Source organism: Xylaria bambusicola, assembly GCF_022495145.1.
Source record: "Xylaria bambusicola strain CBS 139988 unplaced genomic scaffold F5B22scaffold_10, whole genome shotgun sequence".
NCBI classification, from domain to species: domain Eukaryota; kingdom Fungi; phylum Ascomycota; class Sordariomycetes; order Xylariales; family Xylariaceae; genus Xylaria; species Xylaria bambusicola.
The window spans coordinates 542,835-556,289 of record NW_025953563.1 but is presented as its reverse complement, the minus strand read 5'-3'; the positions used below and the strand labels follow the sequence as shown (position 1 = coordinate 556,289).

At 45.7% G+C, this 13,455-nt stretch overlaps 2 protein-coding genes across 2 annotated transcripts; one reads left to right on the top strand and one right to left on the bottom strand.

Moving 5' to 3' along the window:
• The first annotated feature begins 3,113 nt into the window (after window positions 1–3,113).
• Window positions 3,114–6,655, top strand: F5B22DRAFT_38646 (armadillo-type protein). Its single transcript, XM_047971348.1, has 7 exons — window positions 3,114–3,412; window positions 3,574–3,632; window positions 3,730–4,536; window positions 4,597–5,766; window positions 5,830–6,073; window positions 6,125–6,233; window positions 6,283–6,655. The coding sequence occupies exons 1-7, from the start codon at window positions 3,361–3,363 to the stop codon at window positions 6,470–6,472; spliced, it is 2,631 nt and encodes an 876-aa protein (XP_047833115.1). The 5' UTR covers window positions 3,114–3,360; the 3' UTR covers window positions 6,473–6,655.
• Window positions 6,656–7,940: 1,285 nt separating this feature from the next.
• F5B22DRAFT_38507 (uncharacterized protein) lies at window positions 7,941–12,245 on the bottom strand. The gene is made up of 11 exons (XM_047971320.1): window positions 11,694–12,245; window positions 11,518–11,601; window positions 10,918–11,443; window positions 10,735–10,863; window positions 10,593–10,605; window positions 10,146–10,540; window positions 10,022–10,089; window positions 9,805–9,964; window positions 9,689–9,746; window positions 9,433–9,632; window positions 7,941–9,340 (listed from the first exon to the last, which is right to left on the bottom strand). The coding sequence occupies exons 1-11, from the start codon at window positions 11,849–11,851 to the stop codon at window positions 8,615–8,617; spliced, it is 2,517 nt and encodes an 838-aa protein (XP_047833114.1). The 5' UTR covers window positions 11,852–12,245; the 3' UTR covers window positions 7,941–8,614.
• Between the last annotated feature and the right edge of the window lie 1,210 nt (window positions 12,246–13,455).

The following is a 13,455-nucleotide window of genomic DNA, read 5'->3' as shown; positions in this document are numbered from 1 at the left end:
ATTAAATAAAAAGTTAATAAATAGGATAACGCATCTCCCACTTAACCTGGCCACCCAATTGACCTGGCCACCCCCCTAGCCCATACAAATAACGTCGGTGCGCTAATCACGTGATAATCTAATAACTCTACGAGTAATAATTGTATAAAATAATAAAATATACCATTAGATTCGTAATAAAAAGAGCTATTTAACGGTACCCTTTACTAACTTTTACGACTTATATTCGTGGAGTTATTAAGCAATACGCTAAAGTAAGCGCTAAATTAATCCTTGCTTAGCGCCCCTTTAGCATATTGCTTAATATCTCGCTTAATAAATTTTATAAAAAATAGTAAAAAAATATCACTGGGTTCCTTATTAAATAACGGATTTAATGGTACTAATTATTAAATTGTAGGACTAGTATTAGTTAAGTTATTATAAATTAAAACATTAAACTTTTATATAGGTTAAGGGGGTGTCCAGCTTAATTGGGTGGCCAGGTTAAGTAAGAGATGCATTATAATAATTATATTAATAATTAAGGTTAAATTCTTTACCTTAATTTAAATTATTAAAAAGGTTATATTTATTAATTAATTAATTAAAGAATTAAGAATAGCTTTTAATAATTAATAAATATTTAAACTTATTATAAAAGATATTATTATATTATAAATAAAGTTATAATATATTAATATTTATAACTATTAACTATATTAAAAAGTTTTTAATAAAACTTTTAAAATAAAATATATCTTTATTATTAATATAATTATTAATAGATTAATTAAAACACTTTTTAAAGATAAATGGAATATATTTTTATAATAATTTAACTTTATAAATATTAAAAGCATTTAAAAATTATAAATATTAAAGGAAATATTAAAGGAAAAATAAAATATATTTAAGGACTTATTAAAAAAAGGAAAATTAAACTTATAAATAATTGAATAAATAGATTAATATTTTTATTTAATAGGAATATATAAGGTTATTATTAAATATATTTATAGAAATTATCTTTAAAAGAATACTTCTTAAAAGGATATATTAAATATAAAGGGTTATATTTTAAACTAAAATATTAAATAAATAGGAACTTTAAAGTAAACCTATATTTAAAAGATAAGGACCTTTATATAATCTTAATATAATAAACGCATTACATTAATAATAATAAAATTAATTAATTAATATATTAAAAAATTCTATATGCTATCGCTTATATTTAATAGTATACTTTAGCGTATTGCTTAATAACTCCGTAAATATAAATCCTAGAATTTAGTGGAGAGTACCGTTAAATAGCTCTTTTTATTACGAATATAATGGTATATTTTATTATCTTATATGACTAATATTCGTGAAGTTATTAAATTATCACGTAATTAATACACCGACGTTTCTTATATGAGCTGGGGGGGTGGCCAGCTCAATTGGGTAGCCAGGTTAAGTGGGAGATGCGTTATGATGGCCCTACTATATAAAGATTTTATAAGGGCCTTTATCTTCTTAACATGGGTTTACCTTAAGGTCCCCGTTTATCCATTATCCTAGCTTGAGATATAACCCTTTATATTCGACAATTAACAGTGCAGACATGTGTCTTAAACTCACCAATCTACCTACTTAACTAGGTACGTAGTACGCTTATGACTCAACGTATGTACTATATTGTAGTGGAGGTGGATACTCCAGGCCAGGAGTGGACGGGGAAGGAAAAGCCCATGCTCCGGGCTAGGTTTAGCGAGAACAGCTGCAACCCCTCACCCCAACTCTACCCCCACCAATTGTCACAGCTGCGAGCATCTGGTGGTTCTGGACACCAGCATCACTGAGGAACAGGTGTGGTTCCTGCATGATAACTCAACACATGCTGTAGATACAGACTGTATATCTACGTCCGTGCTTGTGATAAGGCGTCAAGTCAAACGAACTACCTGTACATCTGGTGTTTTTTCCGTCCATTGCTACTCAACATACCAGCTTGCCAGTCGTGTTTTTCTACAATGGCAGAGGAAGGGATACATCACTGGGTATGTATCAGTGCTTGTATCAGGCAGTAAGTACCTATATATAAGCATGTATAGTGATCTGGGGAGATGCAGATAATTCATATTGCCTGTGGTAGGTGACAAGTCTCATCCTCGGGGCAGCAACATGGCACCATATGAACTACTTCGTACATTGCTATTAGGTACCTACAGCTTCTAGCACACGGATTCTTTTGACTGGAATTCAACTGCTGAAGTAGAAGAAAGGTTAATATCATGTCTACTAAGTTATACTAAGAAGAATACGTAGTATTAAGTATGCTCCTTTATCCACGTGTGATGGATCTGAACCCTCGTTTCTTTATTAAACTCGTTGTTGTTCGAGATTTTCCCCGCCAGAGTCTCGATAAGACAGACAGTGTTCAGTTGGCGGCCCGCTGGCAAACAGAGACCGGACCCACCACCAAGACAATGCCGCGCTGTCGTTACCATCCATCCGCCCCTCTGCCCAAGACCAAGCATTGGATTGCGGGCGCGCAAGGAAAGGAGCTTTGACTCTTTGCCTCTTGTCCTCGCTTTTCTGGCTTGTGATTGTCAACAAAAATATTCGGGACCCACACACCCAAAGACTCGCCGCCTGCCTGCCTGCCTGGTCCCGCCTGGCGCTGGCCTGCCCTACAAGGCCCCTACAAGGCCCTACAAGGTACAGAGATACACCCATTGGTCTACCGCCAGTGTACCTACCTACCTCAGGATACATAGGTAGTTTACCGCCTACAACAGACAGACAGACTACCTGCAGACTTCTGAGCAGACCCTACAGTGTACAATACCAGTCTGTACCAGCCAGTACCGGCCTGCACCGGCTTGCACCTGTACACTAGCAGGTACCCTACTACTGGTACTTTTCACCAAGTACCTACATAGTACTGTACCTACCGCAGGAGCCACAACTCCCCACTGTCCACCAGGTGACGAAACCTCGCTCTTCATTTCTGCACTATTCTACCACCTCCTTTCCGCCATCTGCAGTCTGCAATCTTCTGCTCTCTTTTTCAAGCTTCACACTATTTCTCTCCTCTGTGCCCAGGACCAGTCCTCCATATACCCCCGAGGCCACCCGTCCTACCCTTTTAAGCTTCTTGTCCCTTCCTTCGTCGCCTTGACACTCTTCAATCTACTAGCATAGGTAATCCATACACGACTACGACTACGACTACGACTACACACGCCCACCTGCGGGTCCCCTCCTGACCGACGTCTTTTTCTTTTTGTTGATGAACTTACAATAACAACATACATACTCTACTACCCTCCGAGCCCGCAATCGATCTGGATCACGACCCATACTACTGGCACGGCCATTTGACTACCCATCATGGCTGAAAACAGTGACATTAACGCCGTCCTCAGCAATTCGCTGTCCACAGGTGAGCGCATCCATCGCCCCCCCTTGCCCCCCATGTAGCCCCTCAGCACTGTCACCACCGCAGCAGTAGCAATCATGTCCAGGTCGTCCAACGCGACTCTGCCTTTTTTTGCTATCATTTCTTTCGGCCGCATAGCTAACCCCTTGCCTTACTCCTTTCAGATGCTGCGACGCGAAATGGTGCTGAGCAACAACTCGCCCAGGCCGCTGAAAACAACTTTGTACGTCCCTTTCTTGGCCAACCTAGCCTCTACCCCAACCCACAGCTTACTTTACTATCACTGTTACCATGAATGCTAATGCTTCATGTTACTGTAGCCTCTCTATCTTGCCACACTCGTCCAGTCCCTGGCCGACGAAAATGCGGAGGCCCAAATAAGAGTTGCCGCGGGTTTGGCCCTGAAGAACTCTTTCACCGCCCGCGAGTTCGCTCGAGCGCAAGAATTACAGGCCAAATGGCTACAGCAGACAGACCAAGAGACGAAAAGTCGTGTCAAGGCTCTTGCCCTTCAGACCCTGTCGTCGAGTAACAGCCAGGCCGGAAACGCTGCTGCCCAGGTCATCGCTTCCATCGCTTCTCTTGAACTCCCCAGGGATCAATGGCCTGAGCTCATGGGAACCTTGGTGCAAAACGTTAGCAATGGCGCTCCTCACCAGAAACAAGCCTCTTTGACATGCATTGGATACATCTGTGATAGCCAAGATGCCGAGTTGCGGACAGCGTTGGTTGCCCACTCAAACGCTATCTTGACCGCTGTGGTACAGGGTGCTCGTAAGGAGGAGACAAACCAAGAGATCCGCTTGTCTGCCATATATGCGCTTGGTGACTCTCTCGAGTTCGTGGGCAACAACTTCAAGCACGAAGGTGAAAGGAACTACATCATGCAAGTTGTCTGCGAGGCTACACAAGCCGAGGATTCGCGGATACAACAGGCTGCATTTGGTTGCCTCAACCGTATTATGGCTCTTTATTACGAGAACATGCGCTTCTACATGGAGAAGGCCTTGTTTGGTCTTACCATTTTGGGAATGAAGAATGAAGACGAAGATGTTGCAAAACTCGCCGTCGAGTTCTGGAGTACTGTGTGTGAGGAAGAAATAAACATAGAAGAGGATAACTCACAAGTATGTAATGACCATATCCCCATGTTCTCACAGTGGCGCGCTAATCAGGCATCAAAACAGGTCGATAACACTGAGCAAATGCGGCCATTCTATAACTTTGCTCGTGTAGCTACAGGGGAAGTTGTCCCCCAGCTGCTGACTCTTCTGACTAAGCAAGATGAAGATGCCGCTGACGATGAATATAACCTGGCTCGCGCCGCGTACCAATGTCTTCAGCTGTATGCACAAGCCGTGGGCGCTAATATTGTCCCTCATGTACTTCAGTTTGTCGAGCAGCACTTGCGTTCCGAGGATTGGCATTACCGCGAGGCTGCTGTGGCAGCCTTTGGCGCAATCATGGAAGGGCCTGAGGAAAAGACTCTGGAGCCTATCGTTAAGCAGGCTTTGCCTATCCTCATCAGTATGATGGAAGACAGCTCCATCTTTGTCAAGGATTCGACCGCTTACGCTCTGGGCCGAATCACTGAGGCTTGCTCAGATGCTATTGATCCTAACACGCATCTAGATCCTCTTATTAGGTCTTTATTTGCTGGTATCCATGACTCGAAGATGGCAGCTTCGTGCTGCTGGGCGCTCATGAACTTAGCCGACCGGTTCTCGGGTGACTTCGAGGCTTCGTCAAACCCGATAACGCCTCACTTCAACCAGAGCGTGCAGACCCTCCTCGAGGTTACATCGCAGGCTGCGGCTGAGACGACTGTTCGTACAACTTCGTACGAAGTCCTTAGTGCATTTGTCCAGCATGCGGCAACAGATAGCTTCCCGGCTATTGCTGAGCTATCAAATGTAATCATCAAGCGTCTCGAAGAGACCATTCCCTTGCAATCTCAGGTTGTAAGCATTGAAGACAAGATCGCACTGGAGGAGATGCAGACTAGTCTAAGCACAGTCCTTCAGGCTATCATTCAGCGACTAGAGAAGGAGATTGCACCACAGGGTGACCGAATCATGCAGGTAGATCTGCAGATTCTAAACACCGTTGGACCTAGGTCTAGCGTTCCTGAGGCTATATTTGCTACTATTAGTGGCCTATCAAACGCTATGGAAGAAGACTTCTTCAAATACATGGAGGCATTCTCTCCTTTCCTTTACAACGCCTTGGCCAACCAGGAAGAGCCAAGTGTCTGCTCAATGGCTATTGGACTGGTCAGCGATATTACGCGCTCTATGGGTGAACGAAGCCAGCCATACTGCGATAACTTCATGAACCATCTGCTCAACAACCTTAGGGTGTGTATTCCCATGCTTCCAACTTTCGCACACGCCGTATTACAGCTTCTAACCTGCTTATAGAGTGCTGCTCTTTCAAATCAGTTCAAGCCTGCCATTCTGCAATGTTTCGGTGACATTGCCAGTGCCATTGGTGGCCACTTTGAGACTTACCTATCTGTTGTCGCACAGGTTCTACAACAGGCGGCTGCTGTCACTGCTGCTCCTGATGGATCTTACGAGATGTACGACTATGTAATCTCTCTACGGGAGGGTATCATGGACGCCTGGGGTGGCATCATTGGGGCTATGAAGATCAGTGACAAGAGTGAGTACCTCCGCATGAGCCCAACAGCTTAATTTTACTGACATCTAGAAGCCCAAGCGCTCCAGCCGTACGTGCAATCCATTTTCCAGCTACTCAATATTATTGCGCAGGATATGAACAGAAGCGAGTCCCTGATGCGATCTGCTATGGGCGTTATCGGGTATGTAACATCAACTCTTTGATCATGATGGCAGTACTGACGTCTATAGTGACATGGCTGATGCTTATCCCAACGGGCAACTCGCCGACGCATTCCGGCAAGACTGGCTTAGCCTCATGATAAAAGAGACCAAGAGCAACCGTGAATTCCAGTCGCGGACGATCGAAACTGCTCGGTGGGCTCGTGAACAAGTCAAACGCCAGCTCGGCGGTACCTCATCGGTCATGCAGCAGACATGAAAGTCTCGCAATTTATTCTTACGACCTCCGCATCGCCCCCAATGCCCTTCCGAAGTCACGACACGCAGCTTCTCCCGACCAATAAGCCGGACGTATCCAGGCCTATTCGCATATGCCGAAGTCGGAGGAAACCAGCAATACCCCCTCGAATACCCCTTACCCCCTTCCCAGCACCTTACCCCTTGGTCCTCACTGCCTTTTGAATGAGACATGTGTATATAGATCTTCTTCCACTGCATTAGTAATCCAATACCCCTGATATCACATAGCCCCTTGAACCGTTACGCGTCACGTCCTCACATCACCAAAATGTATCCCCTTTTGCTGAGTTTTGATCCGGTTTTGAAAGCAGAAATGACCCGGACCTATGCGTTTAGAGAGTAGATTACATCATGTAACGCCCCCTTCCCGTGAAGGGAGGCCACGAAGTCATGTAAAAAGAGGAACATCGGTGGAGTTACAAAAAAGGTCTTCAGCCTGGAAGAGAGGATACACAGCGCATATATGCCCTGCGTGACTGATAGTGGTTCAAGTGAACATATACCCCTAGCCCGACGATGATGTTGCTTACGTCTAGAAATTTGGGAACTGGGACTGTCAGTCGGGGAACGGGTCAAGCAAAGAGTTTGCTCTTGTGGTTTGGGGGTCATGAAGTAGACCAGACCGCGCCCAATTCAATGGGGCCGAACACGACTTGTTCACCCCAGCACAGAGCTTACTACGCATCGCGTTACTGACTCGCATCAATCTAGCACAGGCAAATTCAATTGTGCACCTGTAGATTAGTGCCTATATTAGAAATAAAAGCACTATCTGCCCCCCCCTACAACGATCATATTTTGTTTCTTGTGTGAATACCGTAAGTGACTTAATTACTACTCAGTAAACCTGTAGTACGATCAACTTTTATTTTCCTGGTGTACTTGCTGCTCTTCAACTGTAGGAAATTATTATGTTTCTTATATTTAGTTAAATGAATGTGGCTAAGGTAGGCTACATACAGTAGTTTATATTTGATACAATATCTTAGGTCAACGAAGGTAAGAAGTATGAGAGCTTTTTTTTATTAAATATTGCGTATAATTATGGAGGCTCACCTATAGAACCTGTAATGTAATTAATGATGGGGTAATTAGGGTGCTAACTAATTACCTTGTGTGAGTGAGTGTGAGGACTGAGAAAGTGAGGAAGGGAAAGTTGACTGAGTCTTATGCTTGTCCTAGGTAAGGAGGGATATGATCCAACTTAATTTTATTTAGGTTTCCCCCCTTTTCCGAGTTGAGATCGATGTCACCTTATAAATGACATGTAGATTATAAGTTTATGTATATAGGTTCCTCTCGAGATAGAAGTTAAAATACTCGGATAAACAGATGCGCGAATGGAAAATGTCTTTTATACAGGGCATGGGTTAATGTTCTTATTCATTTTGCTCAGCTAGGCAAAGAGAGGAAAAGCAAATACCATTAGGATATTCAAGGTTAGGTAATAGGTGTTCCGCAATTACATTAATCTAACAAGGCAGAGTTTTTCTCTTTCTTTTAAGTAGTCATATCTGCAACAACGGAATAACACACTCGTGTATAGATAGATAGGTAGGTATATACATAGACACATACATTATATACATACACAAGTAAATAAGTACGCACGTACGTAAATGAAGATAGATAGAAGTACGCTCGAACGCTCTTTTCGTAACCTGCTTCCTTCCTTCCATTTACTTCAAATCCAAATCCAAATCCAAATCCTCACCCACAACACCGTATACTGACTAAGGTATGTCCTCCCCTTCCCCGCTTAGAAATGAATAAAGCCCAGTACCAAGTCTAGGATATGTCGAACCGAGAATCACCGTAGTTACATTGATAGCTTGGTAAATATTTGAAAAAGTTTCCTCTGGGGTTAGATTGTATCGTATCTCGTGGATTGTGAGTTCCCATAGGGTAGGTGTATATACACGATTATATATAAGTGCAATAGGGTAAAAAAAGGGTCATGCAGTGTGGAAAACGTGCTCGCAGTGTGTTCAGAGATGGTAAACAAGAGCGCTTCGCTGAAAAGATGTGGAAAACATGTTTGGTATATAAGCTGGCTGATTCCTCGTAATACAGTGAATACATGACAGGTGCCGGTTTTGGTTCAAGGCCCTGTTCCAATGGGCCCGTATGGGCTATAGATGGCGGTCGTCGCGTCGATGGCCGTCCAGCGTGCACCGCCGTCAACCATGATCTGGAGATTCGAGTCGAAACCGTCATTGAGCGCTATGTTGTTGTAATCATAGTACGCGGCTGCATATGCGTCCATGGGCGGTGCGGCTGGTGGGTGCGTAGATGCTGATGCTTGAATAAGCATGTCGAGACCAGTGTTCTGCGCATATGGCTGCGCTGCGTAGGTCTGCTGCGGTGGTGGCTGGGATGACGATTGCGACTGTGGGTGTATATGGGTATGCGGGTGGCTCGCCGGATGTTGCTGTGGCTGCGGCGGTGGCGGCGGCGGTGGTGGCTGCTGGGGTTGAGAATGATGTGCTTGTGCGAGGGCGACGTGAGGCGGAGGTGGAGGAGCATATGATGATGGAATGATGGGCTGTGGCGTGTTGGGTTGTGGTGATGACGTGACGTATTGTGTTTGTGAGAGAGGCGGCAGACACACGGGTTCTCCGTAGGCACTTGGTGCTTGCTGTAAAGGTGCGAGGCGCGGAGGTTCACTTGCAGGCCCCATATCGCCTGACGTATGCCGGTGATCTGCTCCTGTCGGCGTTGTGGAACGTGTTGTGTGAAACTTTTTGATTGAGGGTGTGCCGCGGATGCCCGGGGCGTTCAAGCGTGGGTGCATAGCGCCAAGGGCGTATGGTTGAGGCTCTTCGATCTGGTTCAACTTTCAAATTAACCTTAAGTACAAAGTATGGCCGCACGAAGATGACCACGGTGGCCAGGGCACATGGGGTGAAAACTACTTACGCCATCTGTCATAGTACCAGATTGAAATGAGATCTTCTTAGGGTTTTGATCTTTGAACCACTTCTCCAAGCCATTGGCCCAGGCAGTTGCGAGAGGCCATGTGTGTGAATATGCCCTCAGTATGCTAAGACTCCGTGCATAAATCATACGGCCTTCAGCTTGTGCTGCTGGAAGATCATTTCCTACGTGTTGTACATCCACTATCGAGGATTTGTTAGTGTCACTAAGCCCTGTTCATCGTTTAGGAAGAGCTTACACTGCGGGAACTTGACAAGGTAAGAGGCCAGTAGACCACAACTATATATGATGAAAGCCTAGAAGTTGTGGTTAGCTTGAAATAGGGGCATTCTGAGACGGGTGGACGCCACTTACGGCCATTTGTGAACCCAAACTTTCAATAGGTGTACCGTCCTCGAAATGCGCATCAACTTGCTCGTACAAGACCCGGACATTGCAGAACAAGTCATTAGACATGTTTTGATAAAACTTAACCTCTGGGTTGGACGGGTCTCCTTGTGCGTGACGAATCATCCTGGCAAACAAAATTAGTCAGGGAACACCAATTTCTGGAACCATCACAAGAACCTACTCGCTCATATATACCTTGCGCAGGACGATGTGACAGAGACGCAGACAACCCGTAAGGCTGAGATAAGCCTGGCATGAAGTAAGCCACGAACTCCAAGGGCTTTTCATTTAATCGATCAACTTACTAGATCTTCCTCATAGTGTCTGTAGCCACCCAGTAGTATTCTCCCAAACGCATGCTCCGGAGGCAGGTCTCTTTCCCAATCCCTCAGCCGGCGATTCAGCTTCGCAAATTCGCTGTCCTCATCTTGTGGCCGCCAATCTTTTTCATTGTGGAGAATTCGACGTGCTATTATACCCCAGAAATTGTGCACTTGCATAAGGGATGCAAGTAGGGGCCGTGGCCGGAGTGATACTAGACTGGGATCGGCGATAGCTGGCGGTGTGCCCTCGAGAGCAGCCCGTTTCTCTGGTATTCTACCGGCCTCAAAGTCCGCTTCGTCACAGGGCAGCAAAGCAGTAATATCGCTGGGCCCCAGGGATACGGGTTTATATGGCCCGGAATGCAAGTTATCCTGACCTGGTGTTGAAAATTAGATGTGGCGCTCGATAAAATCAATATTTCTACTCACTATGTAGCATCCACTATTGACAAAGACAAGTTAGTAAATAATCATACTCAGCATCCTGGAACATGATGATAAAATTGATTTTAGAGGGAGAGTGGCGACTTCTGCTTTGCAGAGATTCCAATTGTCTACTTGTTCTACTTACAAATGTGCGCCTTGCCGCTTCTGCTCGTATCCTCTGTACAACATGGGATTTGTTGGTAATCGGACTGTAGGCTTCTTCACGATGCAGTCTCATGAGGGCGGCCATTCTGAATGCTATACCGGCGCTTATCTGTTTTCAAGGTAAGCAACAGCTTTTGAGAAGATTAATTTAGGCGGGACTTACATAGCTTGTGTTAGATTTGCCTGACCCTTGCTCAGCAATGCTAAGTAGATAGAACGCTTGGCACCTTTCCAACGTAGGCTCTAGATAGATTTCATTGATGGCAAGTCGCTGGGCCTTTTGCATGAATTCGTCGGCAGCTTTGAGCCCATCGCCATACGTTTCGATTAAATTTTTGTTGAACCTAGCACTGATACAGAGAATGCTAAGCAGTAGGAAAACGCTCACAGACTCGGTGTTTTCTCTTAGGCCAGCAATGAACATTTTCTTTGGGATAAAACCAATCTGGTAGAAATGACGAATGAATGTATGGATACCGTCGACTATAACTTCCATCTCCGGTAAAAGATCCCATTCATTCGCCAGCTTGGGCGGTCGAAAGTTAGATAATGCATCAAGACCTAAGCTCGGCGTCGTAGTGGGCTCTCTCTTGACCTTGATGAGGTCGAGCTTGTGTTTCCTGTCGGCGCGCTGCCGAGGGTGACGAAATGCGCGATCCTGATCCAAGTCTCCTCGGCTCGGGAACGAACTACGACAACACGGTTAGTGTTTCCGAACGACTTAAATGCCCGGCAGCGATGAGCACACGACAGAAATGATTACCATTCTTCTGGTACGCCAGCTTCTTTGCAGGCTTTACAAGGCGGTTGCTTCTCGTGCAAACACTTGCTACGCAGGCGGCGGCATCTACAACGAAGAGTCAATAAGTGAATACAAGGTATAAGTGTCTTGGAGATTTGATCTACGCAGCGGTAGATTCGACACAGTGAAGCCCATACCTTCGGCAGGCAATTGGCGCACGGCGCTTCACAGGCGGCGGCGGTGGCACGGTACTATTGACTGGGGTGCCGGACACGGTAGGCGACATAGACATGGACGAAGAAGAAGCAGCAGCATTTGGGGAGGCGGCGTTTTCAAAGCCCGGCGATGTGGTCATGATTTGCAGATCAAGACGGCAGCTGGACGGACAGCCGTCTTGTCTAGTAGTGCTAAGCGGATGGTCTCAATTGGCAGGTAAACTAAAGCTTGCGAAGCAGATAGACGGGAGGGGAAAGTCGTTATGGGAGACGGGATCGTTTCCACCACAATGGTTCGGGATGAATTAAGGTTGCCGTGAGAGAAGTGCAAGATGCCGCGAAGCTCCCGGCAGTGGCCCAGGCAGGGCAGGCAGCAGACGTTTATGCCCCCAGCAAGCCCAGCAAGCAAGCAAAGCAAGCGGGAACACAGCCCAGGACCAAGCGGCTTAGTCTGACTAAGACTAATTCGTCGAGCTCAGGTCTGAGAGACAGAAGCTGGACCAGACTGGGTCACCCTTGTTCTAATAATAATCTTCTGTATCGGTAGTGTGGAAATCAAGTAGCGGGGATTATGGTGCTGTGGAAAGGACTCTTGAAGGGTCTGCTCTCTTCGCGCCAGGTCCCGAGAGTAGGTAATGATACCTAGGCCCCGTGACCCGGGTCCAGTCCCGTGGTAAGCTGTAAGTAAGTAGGTGTAGGTATGTAAGTAGAGGGTGACTGGGATAAGGATCGAGAACCCAGATCCTGTTCGTGAGGTCGGTCGTCGTGTAAAAGCATGTACCTGCGTTCCCTACGTGCTTTCGTTGTATTTCTTTCTTTCTTTCTTTTCTTCGTCTTCCGTCTCTGATGCTTCTACCACTTTGTTCTCTCCTTATTGCCTCTGCCGTGATTCCAAAAATATTCAGAACGCTTGAGGAGCTGCCAACTTGGGGAAGCCTTAGCACTTAGTAATTTGTAGGCTGATATCCAAGTATTACTATTGTACCAGTCTGGATCTAGACGGTGCTGGACTAGTAGCTCAGCTAGGCGAAAACCAGACGGCACGGTGAGCGTGTCGCAGTATCGTACAGTAATAGTGCACAGTGCCTTGCGTATGGGCGGCATGGATCGACGAGGAGACTTACTTAATTAAACCATAGGGAGGGTATGTACACAGCCTAAGCCTACAAGCCTGGGTGTACTTGTGCGAGGCAGTGTCAAATGATTCAAGAGGGATATAAAGGATATAGGTGATGAAGTTATTCGCTCGACTAGACAAGCACGAAGCAAACACTTTGCAGTCGTCAGGCCATCGAGATGGAGCGAAATCAAGGGGGGGCCTGTACTCTGCAAGTACATAGTAGGCACGGCAAGATGTCAGAGAGTGGTCGCACTGGCTACAACACCCAGAAGGTTACCTAGGTAGGTAGGTAGGTAGATTCTACGCTCTCGCTAGATCGTGGGTAGTGGGGATGGTCGTAATGGATAGTACTGATGTTCGAGCTCTGGTTCTGCTCTGGTTCTGCTCTGGTATTCAATCATCAACTTGATCTACACTGGTATCATCTGCCTGGATGGAGACAGCGAGGGATGAGGGTGATCAGCGCTAGGATGATTACCTGATACCTCTAAAAAGTACTCATTTGTGCACCAAATGCGATAGGCCAGGTACGATCCCCTCTGTATGACACTAAGTAAAGTACGCGTTAACCTAGACCTGTCAGAGATTAACGGTCACGGATTCTCGGGAACGAGATTCTAGTCT